This window comes from Neofelis nebulosa, chromosome 4, assembly GCF_028018385.1.
Source record: "Neofelis nebulosa isolate mNeoNeb1 chromosome 4, mNeoNeb1.pri, whole genome shotgun sequence".
In the NCBI taxonomy this organism is placed as follows: domain Eukaryota; kingdom Metazoa; phylum Chordata; class Mammalia; order Carnivora; family Felidae; genus Neofelis; species Neofelis nebulosa.
Window position 1 is genome coordinate 87,395,910 of NC_080785.1, and position 18,587 is coordinate 87,414,496.

The 18,587-nt window shown below is 43.8% G+C and overlaps 1 protein-coding gene and 1 long non-coding RNA gene across 14 annotated transcripts in view; one reads left to right on the forward strand and one right to left on the reverse strand.

Moving 5' to 3' along the window:
• Positions 1-9,022, forward strand: part of MAGI2 (membrane associated guanylate kinase, WW and PDZ domain containing 2) — a 1,350,742-nt gene extending 1,341,720 nt beyond the window's left edge. For 8 of the 12 annotated variants that reach the window (XM_058725276.1, XM_058725278.1, XM_058725277.1 and 5 more), the window contains one exon: positions 6,082-9,022. In XM_058725276.1, coding sequence (XP_058581259.1) covers positions 6,082-6,755 — 674 coding nt within the window. In that variant the 3' untranslated portion in view covers positions 6,756-9,022. The remainder of the gene's footprint in view (positions 1-6,081) is intronic. The other 4 variants (XM_058725284.1, XM_058725286.1, XM_058725287.1 and 1 more) reach the window with 2 other exon arrangements.
• LOC131509486 (uncharacterized) lies at positions 598-15,930 on the reverse strand. Of its 2 annotated transcripts, XR_009260523.1 has the most exons (4): positions 15,482-15,930; positions 10,048-10,195; positions 4,424-4,577; positions 598-744 (listed from the first exon to the last, which is right to left on the reverse strand). It is a non-coding gene; the product is annotated as an uncharacterized LOC131509486 (long non-coding RNA). The 2 variants fall into 2 exon arrangements; XR_009260522.1 differs by lacking the exon at positions 15,482-15,930 and having other exon boundaries at positions 10,048-10,328.
• Positions 15,931-18,587: the final 2,657 nt, after the last annotated feature.

The following is an 18,587-nucleotide window of genomic DNA, read 5'->3' on the forward strand; positions in this document are numbered from 1 at the left end:
GGGGCAGAGAGAAAGAGAAAGAAAGAAAGAGAGAATCCAAAGCCCACATGGGGCTCGATCTCATGAAGCACAAAATCAGAACCTGAGCCAAAATCAAGAGTCAGTCTGCTTAACCAACTGAGCCACACAGGCACCCCTAATCAGTCTATTTTCTAGGAGAGATCCAAAGTGAATGGAACCAACAATAAGGGGAAGAAACTTAATCCTAACTTAGGATGGGGACCTGCATATGCCCCCCAATAGAGTGTGAGCTATTGAGGGTCCGTCTTGCCTGTGGTTCATCTGAACATTCACTGGCATAGTGAGTAATGACTCCCCAGAGATAAAGCTCCTTTAAGCAACATCATCATGGCTGAGAAGATTAACAAGGGAAAGAACATCTGTTAAAAGTCAGGAGAACTAAACTGCCTGTTCTCCATCCAGAGCTTCTCTATGTCTCTTTAGTTTAGAACTAAACTGAGATAGAGCTTCTCTATCTCTCTCCATCCCAGGGACCACTGATGAAAGCCAAGAACTCTTCCTAGTGCCCTTTCTGTGGCTGCCGTCCTCCCTCTGCACTCCTGCCCCAAACTTACTGATTTCCCTTCCCACTTCAAATACACACTAGCAATTCACCACCATCCTCCCCCTCTGAAAACTGATAAAAGTCATAGACACAAACCTTTTTTTGCCGATTATCCTCTAAATGAAGATCTTCTCTGAAGTATTTGCTCAAGTAGGCATCTGGTTTCAAGTCTTCCATTTCTGTGTGTGGAACAGATTGATTTGTTCATCAAATATTCACTGAGCCTTTATCACTGTGTCAAACACTAGTAATTCCCACTGTGATAAACAAGACCAAGGTGGCCATTGCCCTCGTGAAGATTTGCCACCTAGTAGTTGAACTGATATTAATCAAATAAGCAGGCAGATATATAATTACAAATTATAATTACTATTAGGAAATAAAAGCAAGATGCTCTTGAGGACAGCACAATATCTACCTTGGATTGGGTCCTCTAGGGTGATATTTAAGTGACCTAAAGAATAAAAAAGAACTCACCATGTGAATAGTTGGGGGGGAGAACCTTCTGGGCAGAAGAATCAGTAATGATATCCCAGAATAGAGAAGTCGCTTGGTGCATTTAGGAACCGAACGAAGGCCAGTGTGGGTGGAGAATAGAAAATAAATGGGGATGAAGCTGAGGAGTCTGGCAGGGGCCAGATCAGGCAGGCTTTTGTGGGTTATGATATTAATTTTGCATTTTCATCTAACAGCATTGAGAATCCACTGAAGTTTTTTTTTTTTTTTTAATTTTTTTTTTTAACGTTTATTTATTTTTGAGACAGAGAGAGACAGAGCATGAACAGGGGAGGGTCAGAGAGAGGGAGACACAGAATCCGAAGCAGGCTCCAGGCTCTGAGCTGTCAGCACAGAGCCCGACGCGGGGCCCGAACCCACAAACTGTGAGATCATGACCTGAGCCGAGGTCGGACACTTAACCACCTGAGCCACCCAGGTGCCCCCCACTGAAGTTTTAAGCAAAGGAATGACATGGTCTACTTTGTGTCGCAAAGAGATTCTTGTGGGTGCTGTATGGAGAATAATTAGTAGTAGGCGAGACTAGAAGTAAAGAGAAGAGTGGATTACGGGAGTAGCCTTGTGAGAAACAGTGGCTTGGAACGTACATCCTTGGTTATGGGAACTAGGTTAGTTGTCCTGAGCTCTGAGCTCAGGAGAGGGTGTGTATCCTACACTTCTCTTGTCTGAACAGCACTGAAATTCATTTTTGAATTCTCTGTCTTCAACAGTATTGCCAAGGGGTTATGAAAGAGGTCCACACTATGGTCTTTTTTTTTTTTTTTTTTTAAGTTCTTGTTAATGTTTATTTATTTTTGAGAGACAGAGTGTGAATGAGGGAGGGGCAGAGAGAAAGGGAGACACAGAATCCAAAACAGGCTCGAGGGTCTGAGCTGTCAGCACAGAGACTGATGCAGGGCTGGAACCCACGAACCATGAAATCATGACCTGAGCCAAAGTCAGGCACTTAACCGACTGAGCTACCCAGGCACGCCCATGGCTGTTTTTAACTGTGTTTATCTTGGGCAGCCCACACTGGTTGCAGTCCTTCTAGGGAGTGCCCTAAATCTTGACCTCAGGTGGTAAGAGTCCAAGTATACTTGAAGATAAGACTGATAAGACTTGTGGGTGGATTGTATTTGTGAGGTGAGGGAGAGAAAGGAATCAAGCATGACTCCAGAGGATAGTTGTGCCACTCACCAAGATGGGGAAATGAGGAAAGAGTGCAGAATAGGCTTGGGGAGAAAAGATTTCCACTTTTGACCTGTTAAATGAAGATGCCAGTGAACGATCCGAGTGGAGACAGCAAATAGACAGGTGGACACACCAGCCCAGAGCTCGTAGCATAGAGCTCAGCAGAAACATTCAGGAGTATTGCGGTTGTATAAAAGCCACATGAATAGAGGAGAATAGCTAGGAGACACTATAAAGAAAGAAAATGACCTAAGACCAACCCCTGAGGAATGCCAACATTTAGAGGTCAAGTAAAAGAAGAGGAAATTGAGAAGGAACTGCCAAAGAGAGAGTCTAAACAACAGGAGAACAGAGTGTCATGGGAGCCCAGAGTTGGCTTTGTTTCTGGCAGTGAAATGTGGTGAGATAAAGCATTAAGATGAATACAGAGAAATGGCCTCTGGACTTGCCAATAGAAAGATCACTGGTGACCTGGACAAGAGCAGGTAGAGGAAGTCAGGTTGGAATAAGAGGCTTTTTCCTTTCTGATTTCAGCCCATTGGGCTGGGAACACTGTTTGGACAATGGGGCTGCAGAAACTCCCGCAGGCCCACATGGCTGATTTTGTCTTCCTAGGATGCATCTCTGTTATTTCCAGTTCTGGTTAGAACATCTCAGACAGGAAGAATGTGGGCAGCTCATCTTCCTGGGCATCGACTCAGCAAATGAACACAATCACATGCTTCAGGCGGTGGCTGGGTTGGAGAAAAAAAAAGAAGGGGGAAGGAGCCAGGAGGAAAATAAGATTTGAAGGAAGCAGAACAAAATATGGTTGCTTCTTCTGGTTATTGTGTATCAAGATTTCATGAAAACTGGAGTTTGAAATGTTAGAGTAGGACTCTTCCTGACCACCAGGGTTCCTGTCACCCGGATGAGGCCAGTGAAAGGGCAAGGTGGGGGAGGGGCTGGCTGCTGCCCTTGGCGCTTACACACAGCTTTGTAGGCTCCTGCCTCGTGCAGACACCTCATGGCTAGTATTCAGATGGAGAATTCTTGTCCAGAAAAATGAAAACTATTAAGCCACTTATACAAATATCCATCCTTTAAGTCATTTTATGTTAAGATCTAGTTCATTTTAATTTCTGACTAATACTCGCAGTCAGTAGTAGCTTGGAATATTTTAGCATGTAGTTTCTACCACTAAGAATTTAATGATCTATAAACAAACACTTCAGAAATCTTTTTATCATAAGAGGTATTCTTTTGTGCTTTGTATTTTGAATGATTTCACCTTCTAGTTTATTATCACAAGTAAGATGTTCAGAAATAAATGCTAAGTATTCTGTTCAGTGAGGGGGTCTGGTCCCTGTTGGTCAGCAGTGGCCATTGAGCATGTCCATGTCACATGCTTTGATCCTATTTGCAAGGCAAGATGTTAGGAAAATTTTCTCAGTAAGTACAAAAGAGGAAAGAAACCCAACATTTTACTCTTGGCTGACCCATTTTGTCATCTTGGTCAAATTACTTAACCTCTCTCTGCTCCAATTCCTCCTTCAGGAAATGCTGTGAATAATATCAGCCTCCCTGTATCTCACAGTAATTCAAGGCCAGCTAATTGACTCTGCCACAGTGATGGAATTGGCCCAGGTGGGGGTGGGAGGAATGGTGGAGAAAGATATTAAAAGTGAACTATCATTATCACGGTCCAAGCTAGAGATTACCATTGCACAATGACACTCTAGTTAGGCCTTTTGGAAACCACTTTTAACTCTTTCAGGCAATATCTTCCTGTATGATGGAATTGCCACGGACTATCATTTGCTCTAACGGTTTCATTTTCAGACGCTACCCCAGCCAGAATCAGAACATACTCCAATTTTCAATGAAAACATTTGCATTTGAGGATTTTAGAATATTCCTCGAGGTAGCCAAGTCTACCCAGGGTAGAGCAACACAGCACATAGGAATCACAGCATATGGGAATGGCTGATTTACTGGCACTTACTCAAAACGTCACCTGCTAGTATACTAGTTAATGCGGCCCAGTTTGTAAGTGGGTCACAACTGGGACATCTAAGAAAAATCTGACTCAACTATGTGTATAAAATCGTTATAGTCCTCCCATTGCAAGGTGATTTTCCCTTTGAAAGTGCAAGTCTCATCTCTGTGAGGTAAACATTTCATCCTTACCTTATAAAGGGAGAAAATGAGGCTCAGAGAGATCAAGTAGTTGATCTCAAACCCCATCTTGGTAAATGCCAGAGGCAGGATTAGATTCCAGGTTTTCCCATGCTTTTCCAGGACTTTTTACTTTTTACTCATGTGAACATGATAATGGATATGTCTATGAAAAGAAGGAAGAGAATATTATGCCCTAAAATACTCCATTCAAATTTCACATCAAACGAGAAACTTTTTATAACTGACTTGATATTGTACAGGTGACCAGAATTTCTGGAACTATCAACCCCACTGCCTTTATCTTCTCCTTATCTCTTTATAAATCAGCATCAAAGATACCAGATAAGAATTCTCAAATTTTAAAGTAGACCCTTGACATTCACAGATTAAGTCTGAATAAGAGCCTCTAATTGTCTGTGACACATAATGTTCCAGTGGTGGGAATCTGACCCACAGGCACTGAGGCTGGTATGTGGGACAGAATCTCTGGGGCTAGTGAAGAGCCTCTCCTGCCACCCAGCATTCAGATTTCAATGTGGTCTCCTTGTTCCCACTCATGACGGTGTACCTGTTCTGTGGAGAAAACTTACGCCCTAGAAAGACAGTCCAAAATCTGAGGATTTCCAAAGGTTTGAGGGACATACTCCTAACAAACATCCAAGGATCACTGTATTGGATTTTCCTGCTTTAATTTTGCTTTAGTGGCCAGAAACTTTAGTGCTCATAGTAGTAACTAACTCATCCCAGATTCCTAACACATCTGTCCTCCTACTTGGCCTCTGACCTTTAAAAAAAAAATCGTTTCTCATTTTTATCATTCTATTTTGTATGTGTGTTGTTATAAATGTCTCAAGTCCTTTCTCAAAGTAGGGAGATCTTAAACCCCAAATAAATGTTGAAACTAGGCTTCCTAGAAAGAAAGAATTTCTCTAAATCTGGCCCTGCTATAATGTCAGGATTACTCAAAAGAATTAAGGACTGTGATTTCCAAAAGACAACAGTAAATTTTTTTTGATGAATTTATCCAAATTCCAAGAGCATCTGGTGGTAGCTAATAATGCTTTGAGTGACACCTAACGGTTGAAAGTCACTGTCCCAACTTCTTCCAGAGGATTCAGACCAGTGTTTCTCAAAGCTTGGTTCTCAGACCATCTTCAAAATCATCCGGTGCCTGTTAAAAATGCAGAGAAATTACTGGGCCCCAAGCTACGGAATTCTCTGGGACTAGCCACCTGGGAATCTGTATTTTTCACAACTACCCCAGGTGATTCAGATGTGTAACTCGAGTTTGAGAACACTGATACTCTAGTTGCCAAGCCAGATATCCACACGGGGCTGTCAGACCTGAAGGCACCCCAGGAAGCTAGAAGGGGCCAAGGCGGAGGGACGGATCAGGCCCGACCTTAGTTAGCAATGACCTCCCTGATCCATCAATGAGGGAAGGAGGTGGGGTAGATGAGTCGGGGAACAAAGAACCCCCGGGGATACGGCCGGCTGCCCCGTTGGCAGTGAGGGTGGGAACGGCGGTGGCTTGGGACCTTGAAAGCAGTCGACCCTGGCCGCCTGCTCTCGTCCCTAAGGTAGAGAGAGAGAGAGAGAGAGAGGTCGCGGGAGCGTGGAAAGGCTGCAAGGCGCGCATCCTAACGCCTGTGCTTCCTGTCCCACAGACGAACCCAACTGCTGGAGTTCTCCCGCTGCCGCCTCCCCAGGTCTGCCGGAAGTAGGCGTCTCCCTCGAAGACGTCCTCTCTCCATTCTCTCCATCACATCCAGCCCCACCCTCCGACCCTTCCCACCAGATAGGCCCAGACCCAACTTGGGATATCAAAAGGGAACACGACGTTAGGAAACCAAAGGAGCTTTCAGCCGGCGGCCAGAAGAAGCAGCGCCTCGGGGAGCAGAGGGAGCGCTCGGCCAGCCCGCAGAGGGCCGCTCGGCCGAGGCTCGAGGAGGCGCCAGGCGGCCAGGGGCGGCCCGAGGCCGGCAGGCCCTCCTCGGAGGCCAGGGCGCCCGGGCCCGCGGCGGCGGACGCGGCGGACGCGGCGCGGGCCGGCGGGAAGGAGGGGCCCCGCGCCGCGGTGGGCCCCGAGCTCGGCCGGCGCGAAGGCCCCGGGGCTGCGCCCGCGTTCGCGGGCCCGGGCCGTGGCGGTGGCGCGGAGCGCCCGGGCGCGCGGGAGGCCGAGGGTAGGGCGGGGGCGCGCGCGGGGCCCCGGCAGGGCGCGCGGCCCCCGGGGGGCGCCCCCGCGCGCAAAGCCGCCGTCGCGCCGGGGCCTTGGAAAGTGCCCGGCTCCGACAAGCTGCCGGGCGTCCTGAAGCCCGGCGCCTCGGCTGCGGGCAGATGAGCCGCGCGGCAGCAGCCCGCCGCCCCGCCTCGACGCCTGCAGGCCTTTCTTCTTAGGTTCCGTCTCACGGCGTTTTAATTTATTTTCACTGTCACACGCATAGATCCACGAGGCACCAAGGCCTGGGAGCATCGACGTGAAGTCCCACGTGTCCAACGAGCATGGGCCGTACAGCGTCCACGCGCAGACCTAAACTGATCCTAAAGCCCCTGGTTCCATTTTGGGGGCTTTGGCAGCTATGGAAGAACCAAAATAACGTGAAGAACATCACAGAGAGACAGTGCAGTGTAGCTTTAGTAAAAAGAAAAAAAGAAAAAAAAATTACCCCCACTGCATGAAGGATTTGGATGCCATCCAAACTTTATATCAAGAAACTGGACAAGTTAAGAGCAATCACAAACTGGAATATCGCCTTAAAAATCAAACTGCACGGAGCAAGCTGAAACTGAGACAAGATTATATCTTTTAATTGATCTAAAGAGTTGTAAATAAATTGTTCTCGACATATCTAGACAGGGGTTAAAAGGTTTCTTTGAAACATTCAGAACTGTTCACCCATGACCTGTTTCCATGGCTCACTCGTGGCATCCATCACCGGTATTAGCTGCAACGTTCCCTGCGTACTGCAGGACGAGTTAGAAATCTAGTGAATTCATTGGTGTGATGCCATTTTTACTGCCATTTCTGTGATCAAATCATATTTCTGTACATTTTCAGTGGTAGGAAAAAAAAGGTTTGAAAATTGTATCTTAGGGAACAGATTGCCATAAGTCAGAATTTTGCAGTTTAGCTCAGAGATCTTAATTGGTTTTCATCTAAAATACGCATTTTATAATTGAAGGACCACAATTTGTTTAATCAAGATTGGCAACGCTGCAGTTCCTTTATGAAAAGGCTTTCCTATTGTCTCAGGCTAGCAGAGATAGTAGCTTCTACAGCAGTGTTATTTTTCACTTATTTTATTGTCTTTTTAATCCTCTTTCCATTGCTTCATTTTCACTTTGATAGAGCAGAGACAAAGTGTTTCTCCTGTACTTCTCAGATTATAATGAATCCCTGATATTAAAAAATCATTATGACCAATTTATTTTCATCAAAGAATGTGAACCTTTTAGCATTCTTTTCTGCTTATTGTTCTTTAGTCTTTCTCCTTTTATTTTCATTTGGTTTGCTTTCTTGTCTTTGTATTCTTTGTCATTTTTTAATTTCTTTAGCAACCTCTAGGTGTTTCCGTTTATCTTCATCAATCTATGGTTGATTCCCTAGTAAAATTCTTTCTTCCCTGCCGTTTTAATATTTCTTTGTAAAATGTTACCCTCAGTTAATTATCCATTGGTACTGATTTGTAGCTACACATATTAAAAAGGCAAAATGTTTCTGAGGGCAGTTTCTCTTTAATTTGTCCTGAATGAATGAGGCTGCATCCTTCCCATATTCTGCCCCTTACAGGAGTTCAAATGCAAATAAGCCTCACCTCCCTGCACTTGTAGTCAAATAAGTAAAACGGGAGATCAGGTCCATCACAGGGGGTCACACATAATAGCCTCCCTCAGCTGACTCTTTCCGTCTCTGTAAATTGCAGTAACCTGAGCACTAGCCATTTAATTTCCATCAGGCATAGGAGTAGTTTCGTTGTTTGACAAGAAGAGAATATGGTTGAAAGCCTCAAGTGAAGAATCTTGCAGCTTGTAAAAGCAATTTCCAAAAATGGAATCCATTCAACATAAACAAAAGCACAAACACATGTAGCAGTTTACAATACTTTGGGTTTAATCTCAATTAGTCTTTCTCCCCTGGACTAGAAATCCAGTATAGTTTGCCATTAATTTATTGAATCTGGTTTTGGACAATGCTTCTGTAGTGTAGCTGCACGTCCCAGTACTGTATCCTCTGACCTTTATTTTTCATGTGTTACAAAAGGATAAAAAAAAGTTGAGATTACGCTTGCATAAATTCTAATTTGCACAGTTCACAGCTACTACTCGTGCAGTAATTGCTTTATGCGGCTGTAATCCATAACCTGTGAAGACAGCACATCATCTAAATCCCATTCCAAATAATATATCTGTGTAGTGTTAGCTGTGAATTTACCCTGTACAGCTGTATCTCTATAAATATAATTCCATGTATTAATAGTCACAGAAAGACTGTAAGTGAGCAACTATTTTTATGAAACGCACCACTATGGATAAATTAACTTTTACAGAAATCTTGTTTACTGTATGATATTCTAAAACACTGTCAAATAAAATATATATCCAAAAATCTTTTCTTTTTCCAACTATGTAGGCTGTGTGTTAATTTGAAGTCAGTAATTACTGGGGGTTAATTTTTTTTAAACTGCAGTTTTCATAGATTTTTTTAGAGTGTAATTTTAATGCCCCCAAACAGGACTCCTTTTTCAAACCTGAACCTAAATGTAGTGAAATTATACAGAAAAAAAAAAGAAAAAAACTGTTGACTTTATTTGCCCAAGTAAATAGAGAGTTTTCTCAAAGACTCTCTAGTTGGTACTTGTCTGTCAACTAACTACACCATCTGTGAACTGGCAGTATGTTTCCGTTGCTTGCTACACTGATTGATACTGAGCCCTTTTTTTTTCAAAAAGGATGTCAGGTATCAATCAACAATATATCCCATCACATGTTTTCCTTTTAATTCTGAAATTTTTTCATGTAAAATCCAGAGAAGTTTATGTAGAAGTCAACATTTAGTGAACAGTAATGTAGAAGTCCAGATAGCCTCTGCAGTTTATTGCAGAGCATACGCTAGGGAGAGACCTCTACGGGGTTATGGGAGGACTGCAACGCGGCCACCACAGAGATCACAATCCAGAGAAGCAGTTAGCAATCCCAATCCTGTTGGGACCTCCCAGTGATGTCACTAGGAGGCCTAAAACTCCCAAACTGACTGCTTTTACTTCACTGTTAATTTTTTAAAAATTAAACGTGTCACTTTTAGAAAAGGGAAGAAGCTGACACCAAGTGTGAAATCAAGCACAAAAGTTAAGGCATTTGTAATAAATATGTGTCATTCATAAAATGAACGAATCTAAGAAGGCAAGCACAAGCTGAAAAATCAAAAGACGTCTAAAACAATGTAGTTAACAAAACAGGTTGCACGTATTAATGATACACAGCTAATTACCATTTTAAAAGAAAAAAAATACAAAAGTCATTAGAAGTAATTAGGACATTGGAAAGATTAGAAATCAGAGACCAAAGGGATTAGGACAGGGACAGAGCAGGACGACATTGAGAGGCAAGGCACCAGGCCTGGACAAGGGCCTTACCATGAATCAAATGGCTCCAAGGTCAGGCAGGAAATATGAAAAAATGAAGAGAGCCAGGTGGGGACTGGGCCAATGGACAAACATGTCCCTCCTCTAAAGCTGTCACTTTTGTCAGGTCTAAGTCCACTGTAGAATAGCCTTTTGGTTTCTAAAGGAAAGAAAAAAAAATCAGCTATTTATTTGCAATTTTGTGGTTTTTATAGTTTGACAAGTTTAATGCACATTTTTAAGAAACACTGAACCAGAAGACAAAACACTACCACAACAAGCCATCTGCAGACCCAGTCTGGCCCACAGCCCACCAATTTGCAGCCTCTTTCTTGGAAGAATGGCCAGACTTTCAGCAGAGAACCCCTCGCTTGCTTTTATCAGGGTCTGATTCACCTTCCAAGCAGTGGATCATACAGACCCCAGGGATGGAAAAGCGTGTGGCTCGTAAGTCCGTACGTGCCTAGAATAGCTTCAAATGTGTATTCAAAGCGTGAGGCCCTCCGCCAGAAACCTGATAGCTGTTCTTGCACTGGAGGTGGATTTGCTGTGAAGAAACTAGAGCTTGCAAGAGCCCTGAAGCCATTTGAAATTTTCTATTCTTTCTTGGTGAGTTTGCCCCAAACCATGTAAGCTGGGGGCTATCCAAAGGTGAATCTGCCCCACCCTAGTGATATTACTCTTTTTCAGGTCAAACTCATGGCAAAATCAAATGACCTAATTGCTGAAGAACTTGGACTTAACCAAGATTCTTTTTCAGACAACCACAGTGCCAGACAGGATGCCTGTAAAATCACAAGAGTGCTTTCTGAGGCTAATAGTAAGGGTCCTAAGTCTAATGATGAGTTCTGCATTGTGTCTAGTTCATTTGGGGCACCAATTAAATGTGTAAAGATTATGGTTATGATTATTGGTGGTAAAAGCTGGGTGGAAAGCATTTGAGTATAAACAACGGAGCAACATCACAGAATTAAACCAACCCCTTGCTGGGCATTTGGTGGCATATTTCACCTAAACAGCTCAGTTATCAGGGATTTCATAAAAACTTAAGTGTGTCCTGCCACTCAGGGGAGGGGAACTGGCGACCACACATGGGCATCATCTGTGTTTTCTAATAGCTTGGTGGGATCTTTGCTTCTGATGAAACTGCCTCTCCAAGAGTGATTTCATTTGGAAGAACCTGGCAATCTTGTGATGCAACAAAGTGACCTTTGACTTTCTTTCTTCAGTGGAAGGTAAATTTACTAAAACCCTAACAAGGTGTATCTGTGTGAAGGGAAATTGAACCCCCTCTGTGGTTTCATCCCAGGTCAACTGCCTTCACGTGGAGAAGCACACATTCCTGGGATACAAAGAGACTTTTTAGGGGGTACGTAGGCAGGGACAGCTTAAATGAAATTCATTTTCAGATATTCAACTTCTATTTTTATGCATTTCAAACCTGAGGATGGCCAGTTCCCCATTGCCACCTGCCCAGTGCAAGGACCCTTTGAATTAGAGAAGCAGGATGAGCCTGTCATCTGCCCCGCCTTTCACTCTGGTACATTACCTAGGGGTGTAGAAACAAAGAGACAATTGGAGAAAGCAGCCCTCCTGAAGAAGAATCGAGAGATCAAAGTAGAGAGCCTCAGTAAGAAATATTCAAGTGGGCAATGGCTTCCTTCATCCAGAAGCCCTGGTAGGGTTCCTATCTAAAACTTAGCACTCAAAACAAAAACAAAAACAAAAACAAAAACAAAAACAAACTTAGCACTCACATTTATTTGAATTTTAAAATAAAGTCGGACTTTTTCTGATTGAACGTGTGATGGCTATTTGTCTGGCTTGACAATGACTGGCTTTGCCCCTTGGATTATGTGGCAGGTATTTTCCATAAATTAATGAGTTGAATATGCAAATGCAAGGTTTAAATAAACATCTATGACGCATGCAAACAAGAGAACATACAGCCTTTGCAATAATTTGTGAAAAAATGTGGCTGTTAACTTTAAAATGAAATGGGATGTAAAATTTTATAAAATTATTTCGGGAGCTACATGTGCTAAAAGGGGCCCTCCTTAAGACAAACCTACTTAACTCCGTTTCACAAAAGTTTATAAATAGCGTGGAGTGTCTACTATATATAAAACACTGCCGGGGCGCCTGGGTGGCTCAGTCGGTTAAGCGGCCGGCTTCGGCTCAGGTCATGATCTCACGGTCCGTGAGTTCAAGCCCCGCGTCGGGCTCTGTGCTGACAGCTCAGAGCCTGGAGCCCGTTTCAGATTCTGTGTCTCCCTCTCTCTCTGACTCTCCCCTGCTCATGCTCTCTCTCTGTCTCAAAAATAAATAAACGTTAAAAAAAAAAAAACAAAACACTACCGGTGAACAGAACACAGCCTCTATTCTCATGATGCCTGTCATCTAGTTAGGAGACCAAGACTATTAACACAAGACGAAATGGGTGTGTGACATGGGAATGCTGGATCCAGTAGGATGTGGGAATAGTAGGAGGCAGAAGTCATCCTGGATACGTGGCATTTTAGTTGGGTTTGAGGGTGGATAGGATTTCAAGAGGCAGATGCGGTGGAAGGGAGAGATCAACATGAGCAAAGTCAGAGTTAAGAAACTGTGAGATACGTTAGAGAAACCATGAACTGTTTATTTTGACCAAGACTGTGGTGTGTGTGTGTGTGTGTGTGTGTGTGTGTGTGTGTGTGTGTGTTTGAGAGAGAGAGAGAGAGAGAGAGAGAGAGAGAGAGAGAGAGAGAGAGAGAAACAGAGGAAGGGAGGGAGGAAGGGAAGAGATTAAACAGAGGTAGGTTCAAGCAGATAACAAACGCCATTAGGAACAGTGGGGAATTATTAAAGGTTTCTGGGCAGAGAAAAGATAAAACCAGCACCTGGCTATGGAAGGAGGTCCTGGCAGTCCTGTCCAGGGTGAAGCAGAGATGAGGGACACTGGCAGGCACTAATATCAGGTGAGAGATAAGAAGCCCTGAGCACCCAGAATGGAGGGGAGAGATAGGGCTCTAGAGGAGGGAGAACAAACAGACCTCAGAATTATTGGATACAAAGTCAGGGACAGTCACAGGCTCCAAGCCTGAGTGAAAAAGAAAATGAGAGGAGGACTAGATCTAGAAGGGATATCATTACATTTTTTTGATATGTAAACTGTGAGGGGCTCTCAGGTCACCCAGATGGAAATACTTACCCAGCCAATAATCATAGACCAAAAAGATGGACATGCTCCAAAGAGAATAAAGTTCAGATGAGAGACTGAGACTAGGATAAACATTTGGGGACCAACTCTGGGGAGTCCCTTGCTGGGACTGATTCCCAGAGATTCTGATGTAATTGGCTAGGATGGGACCATTTGGGAGGGAAAACGTCCTATGCATTATAAATACAGCCACATAACTGTCAGATGCAAAGAATGCCTTGTTACAGAAAGCAAGGATTCTGGAAAGATTTGACTTCTGTCTAAAGTCCAGGAGCCACTGGGAAAGATATGAATCAATTTATGCTTCCAGTCCTTAACAAGAGAATGAAAGTGAGCTGCAGGCCGTTCAGCTGCACAGAACATGGAGAAAATCACAGAAGAGATACTTCAAAACCAATAGTCCTGTATGCCACACTTTTCACATGTGAAAGATTAGCAGGGGTCATAGAACTCAGCGGCATACTTCCAATTACTTCTGTGTTATGTCTTATTAATAGGAATCCCTGGATTCTTGCTTCTTGATCTGGATTAGCAACTCTGAGATGCCCTTAGCTGTAACTCAAAGCAGGCTAATGTGGGCAAAGGAGCAGCTACAAGACAAAGAAGATAGGTAGATAGGTAGATAATATATATAGATACACTCACACATGTACACACACATACAGACTTGCATATGAACACAGGCATACACAGACATATACCCAGGACCTCCAATTTCAATATTTTTATTGTGACAAAATAACTTATACACCCCAAAATACATAAAAACCTATTAATAGCTTACTCAATTTTAAAGAAGGCACATGCTTAATCATCTCAAGGCTGAGAAAGAGTCAGGGACTCTGACTTGAGCCTGGCATACAGTAAATATTTGCTAAACATACACTTTTTTACTCGTGTTATTATTAATTGAGGGATATGTAAACATTTTCAGTGGTGTTCTGAGATTCTCATTCAATAGTTATTAGGTGTTAGCCATGTGCCAGGCACAGTGCAGAGGTCTGAGACTGTAACCAGGAACTAGGCAGGCACTACCCACCCCACAGAAAGCTTACAGTGTTTTAACCACCAGGAAGCTAAGCGTTTCACATGCAAAGTGTGAGGGGCTCTCAGGTCACCCAGAAGCAAATATTCCTCCAGCCAATAATCATAGACTAAAGATGGAGATACTCCATCAGACTGGCTTGATGTTACTTGAGCACCACTCTGGATAAAGGCTAGTTTCATGTAATAAGAGCTACAAAGAAGCAGGGAAGGGGCCAGAGGCAGGTCCAGTGGGGGGGCAGGGGTGGGAGGTGTGCTGGTTGAGAGGGGTGGCCTGGAAAATGGGTGCTGAGCTAAGAGTGTGAGTGGGCTCAGGTGTCAGATGGGAACAGTGGTGGCAGGAGCTGCACAGAAGAGTCTGAGTCTCAGGGAACAAGGTGACCAATTTGTCCCAGTTTGCCAAGGACGGTCCTGGTTTTAATTTTTTTTAAGTTTGTTTATTTATTTTGAGAGAGAGTGTGCGTGCATGTGTGTGTGAGCAGGGGAGGGGCAGAGAGAGAGAAAGGGAGAGAGAGAATCCCAAGTAGGCTCCACACTGTCAGCACAGAGCCCTATGAGGGGCTAGAACCCATGACCCGTGAAATCATGACCTGAGCCGAAAAAAAGTCGGCCACTTAACTGACTGAGCCACCCAGGCACCTACGGTCCTGGTTTTAAAACTGTGAGTCAGTATCCAAGCAAACCCCTCAGGCCCAGCAAGCCAGGAAGGTCATGTGGCCAGGGCTGACAAATCTGAGGGTCCTACAGGAGACAGTCACATGAAGTACCGGGGAGGACAAGAACCGGCCAACAGGAGGCCAGAGAGCCATGGAATCCAGAACTCCCAGGGCCTAATAGGCCTTAGTCAGGATTTGAGCCTCCATTCCAAAGGCAGCAGGAGGCTACTTTTGGGTTTTCACTGGGCAGAACAACCTGTTCCTGTACATAACATGCTGGTCTGGAGTGGAGACCACCCTGTGCTCCCTACTTCCTGCTCTCTCCCTTGACTTTTAACTCTCTGTCCCTTCCTTTCTATCCTCTGCAGGAGGTTTCACCCCCCAACCCCACCCCCAGGCTGCTGACACTGAGCTCAGTCTTCTGGAACTTCTGTCTCAGGCAGATGATGCCAGCCTTTCTTGGAGGACTCAGGAGCCCTTGCCGGTGCATTTGCAAATCTGCCAAGAACTTTCCTGTATGATCAGTACACAGACTCACAACTCTTACCTTATAGGTCCTCCATTGTTTCCTCCATCATCAAAGTGTGGACTGAAGATTCAGCTCATGTTTCTATAATTAATCCTCATGATGCCTAACATAGAATAGGCACTCAGAATAGTTGCTGAAAATTGGATATATTTTTTAAAAATTGGCCTCATCTCTAAATCCAATATAGTTTATCTTGAATAAGAACGGCTGTCAACATAGTAACTGGCCCTGACTAGTCAGAGTGGACAGTTTGCAATTTTTCTCACATTTTTTTGCTGCTGTTTCTACAAAATACTGATAGAATGGCTTGATGATGTTATTTGAGCACCACTTGGGATAAAGGCTAGCCTCTGCAACTCACCCAAGTGATGTATTCAAAATAAGTTGATGTAACTATTTCCCCTTGACTTTCTCTTGCTCATGTTCAGGCCCAGACTCGTCCCAAAGCCAGCAGGGCTTGAGCAGGACCTGGCTGTAGCTGTTATTTCCGGAAAGTCAGGTCAGGGCCAGAGCAACAATGATATGGCAGGCCTTCTTGTTCCAGCCATCCTTGCTCAAAATGCAGGGAGGAACTTTCCACTAATATCCTTGGCTAAACTCTAGCACAATGTGTCCAGCTGGTCAGCGTTCTTTAGATGAACTTGGCCTCCTCACTGTAAATGTTTGCTGGAAGCATGCAAAAGGCCCCTGTGGATTTTGGCCTTGTAATGGTCCAGACTCCCTCTGCCTCTCTGCTCCAATTCTAGCTCTTCACAATCACACACACACACACACACACACACACACACACACACACACACACACACAAACCACCACCACCACCACCACCACCAATCCCATTTGACTACCTGCCAAGGCTCCTGTTATTCATGTCTAGCAACCTTTGAGTGACTGCACTTTCAGCTGAGCTGGTCCAGCCAACCTTGGCCCTTCAGCCTGCACCAGGGCCCTGATACTCACCCACTGGCCCCTTGTTTAATAGACTCTACCTGAGATCCCTATACTGACCCCTCAGGATTAAAGACCCTCTTGGTCTACTCTCCACTAACCTTTCCTCCAGAAGGTGGTCGTCCACAACCATCCCAAACCTTATTTTTGCTCTCCAATTTTAATCTGAGCCAACAAATACAAAAACCAAGACTTTTTTTGTTTTGTTTTTTTTTTCCTTAACCATTGCTATTTTCAAGGAGCTAATGGTATGAGGGCTTGGTAGTGTTTTAAAGTAGAGTTAGGTAGGGATCTCTTAAAACATGAAGGAGTCATCTGGAACACACACACACATATAACAAGGAGGGGTGGGGACAGCTGGGGGTGATTTTGTTTTGAACTAGTTGGCCAAGATGTTTTCAAACAGAAGCAGTGAATTGTGTGAACCACTTCCAGAAGACCAGCTGCTGTCCAAAAAGGCACCTGTCACACAGGTAACAAGTCAGGAGTTGCTGACTGAAGAAGTAGATTTTCTTTATTTAGTGATTTGGAGACCCATGTTCCTTTTATTCTATGGTTCCACCATCCCCTAAAGCCTGGCTTCTGAAAAGTAGTCTGAGCATCAGCAGCACTGCCATCTCTAGGGGCCTGTTAGAAATGCAAGATCTCAGGCCCTGCTATAGATCTACTCTACTAGCCCTGCATTTTCAGCAGATCCCCAGGTGTGGGTGAATCATGTGCACAGAAGTTTGAGAAGCCCTTCTCTGGAACTTCAGAGCCCTCTGCACCAGAAAGCAAAAAGGGAAAGAGGGCATGGAGTGAATACAGCCTGTCCTTTGCTTAAAGTCTCAGCTTACAAATGACAAGTCACTCCAAATCCCATTCCATTGGTGAGACCTAGTCACATGGCCACAGCTGGACATAAGGGAAATATAGTTCCTGACTGGGCAGCTATCTGGCAGCTACCACTCCACATCATGGAATGGGAAAGATAGATATTGGTGGACAAACAGACATCTCTGATGCTCATACCTCTTCAATGAGCAGGTGGCCAAAGGGGAAACACTACTTTAACAGCAGATACCGGGGCCTACATCAGGCCACGTACCACATGTATAGGCAGAGGAGAAGCAAGCAGGTCTCTATTAAGGGAGAACTCATGATGGTGGGAGTTTCAAAAGTGAATATGTAGGCCCTCACAAGTGCAGAAGTCACAATGAAGGGACTGCAAAGAGGAGCAGTAACAAATAATGAGGAAATTAGCATTTAGTTAGCATGAGCTGTGTGCCCAGCACTTTTGCATATATTGTCCAGTTTTATCCTTACAGTAACATTGTATGTTCATAATCTCCCCACTTCTACAAAACTGCTCTTGTTAAGGCCACACTATCTTGAAAACAAAATATGGGTTGGTAGAGGGTGGGGGAGGTAAGGAGGGGATGGGATACTTGGGTGATAGATACCAAGGAGGGCACTGGGTGTTGAACCCAAGTAATGAATCACTGAATTCTACTCCTGAAACCAATATTGCACTGTATGTTAACTAAAGTTTAAATTAAAAAAAAAAGAAAAAGGAAGAAAAAAAAAAAAAAGGCACACTATCTCATTCCAAGACATACTGTAAAGGTAGGCAGCATGTCTCAACTTTGGCACAATTAATATTTTGGATTGGATAATTTTCTGGGGGACGAATGTACAGCTTGGTGACCATAGTCATCAATACTGTTTTGTATATTTGAACATTGCTAAGAGTATATCTTAAAATTTCTCATCAGAGAGAAAAAAGAATCTTTGTAACTATGTGAGGTGATGGATGTCAATTAAACTTAGTGTGACAAACATTCCATAATATAAACATATATCAAACCGTTATGTTGTACACCTTAAACTTATGCAATATTATGTGTCAATTATATCTCAATAAAACAGGGTAGAAATAAAGTATTGATTAGCTAAAATGAAAATATGGGAAGTCACTTGGATTCAAGGGGTAAAATATCCACAGTGAGCTAAAGCCAGCTCAGTAAAAGTCAATAGATAATAAAACCAAATATAGCCCAGAATTTGAACTATCTCTATTCAAACTGTAGATGGAAAAAAGTTGAATAATATTTTCTCAGAATTTTCATCCTTAGGCCTTATTTCGCCCTGGTGTGGAGAACACATTTACATAACCCATGCTATCAAGCTGTAGGAT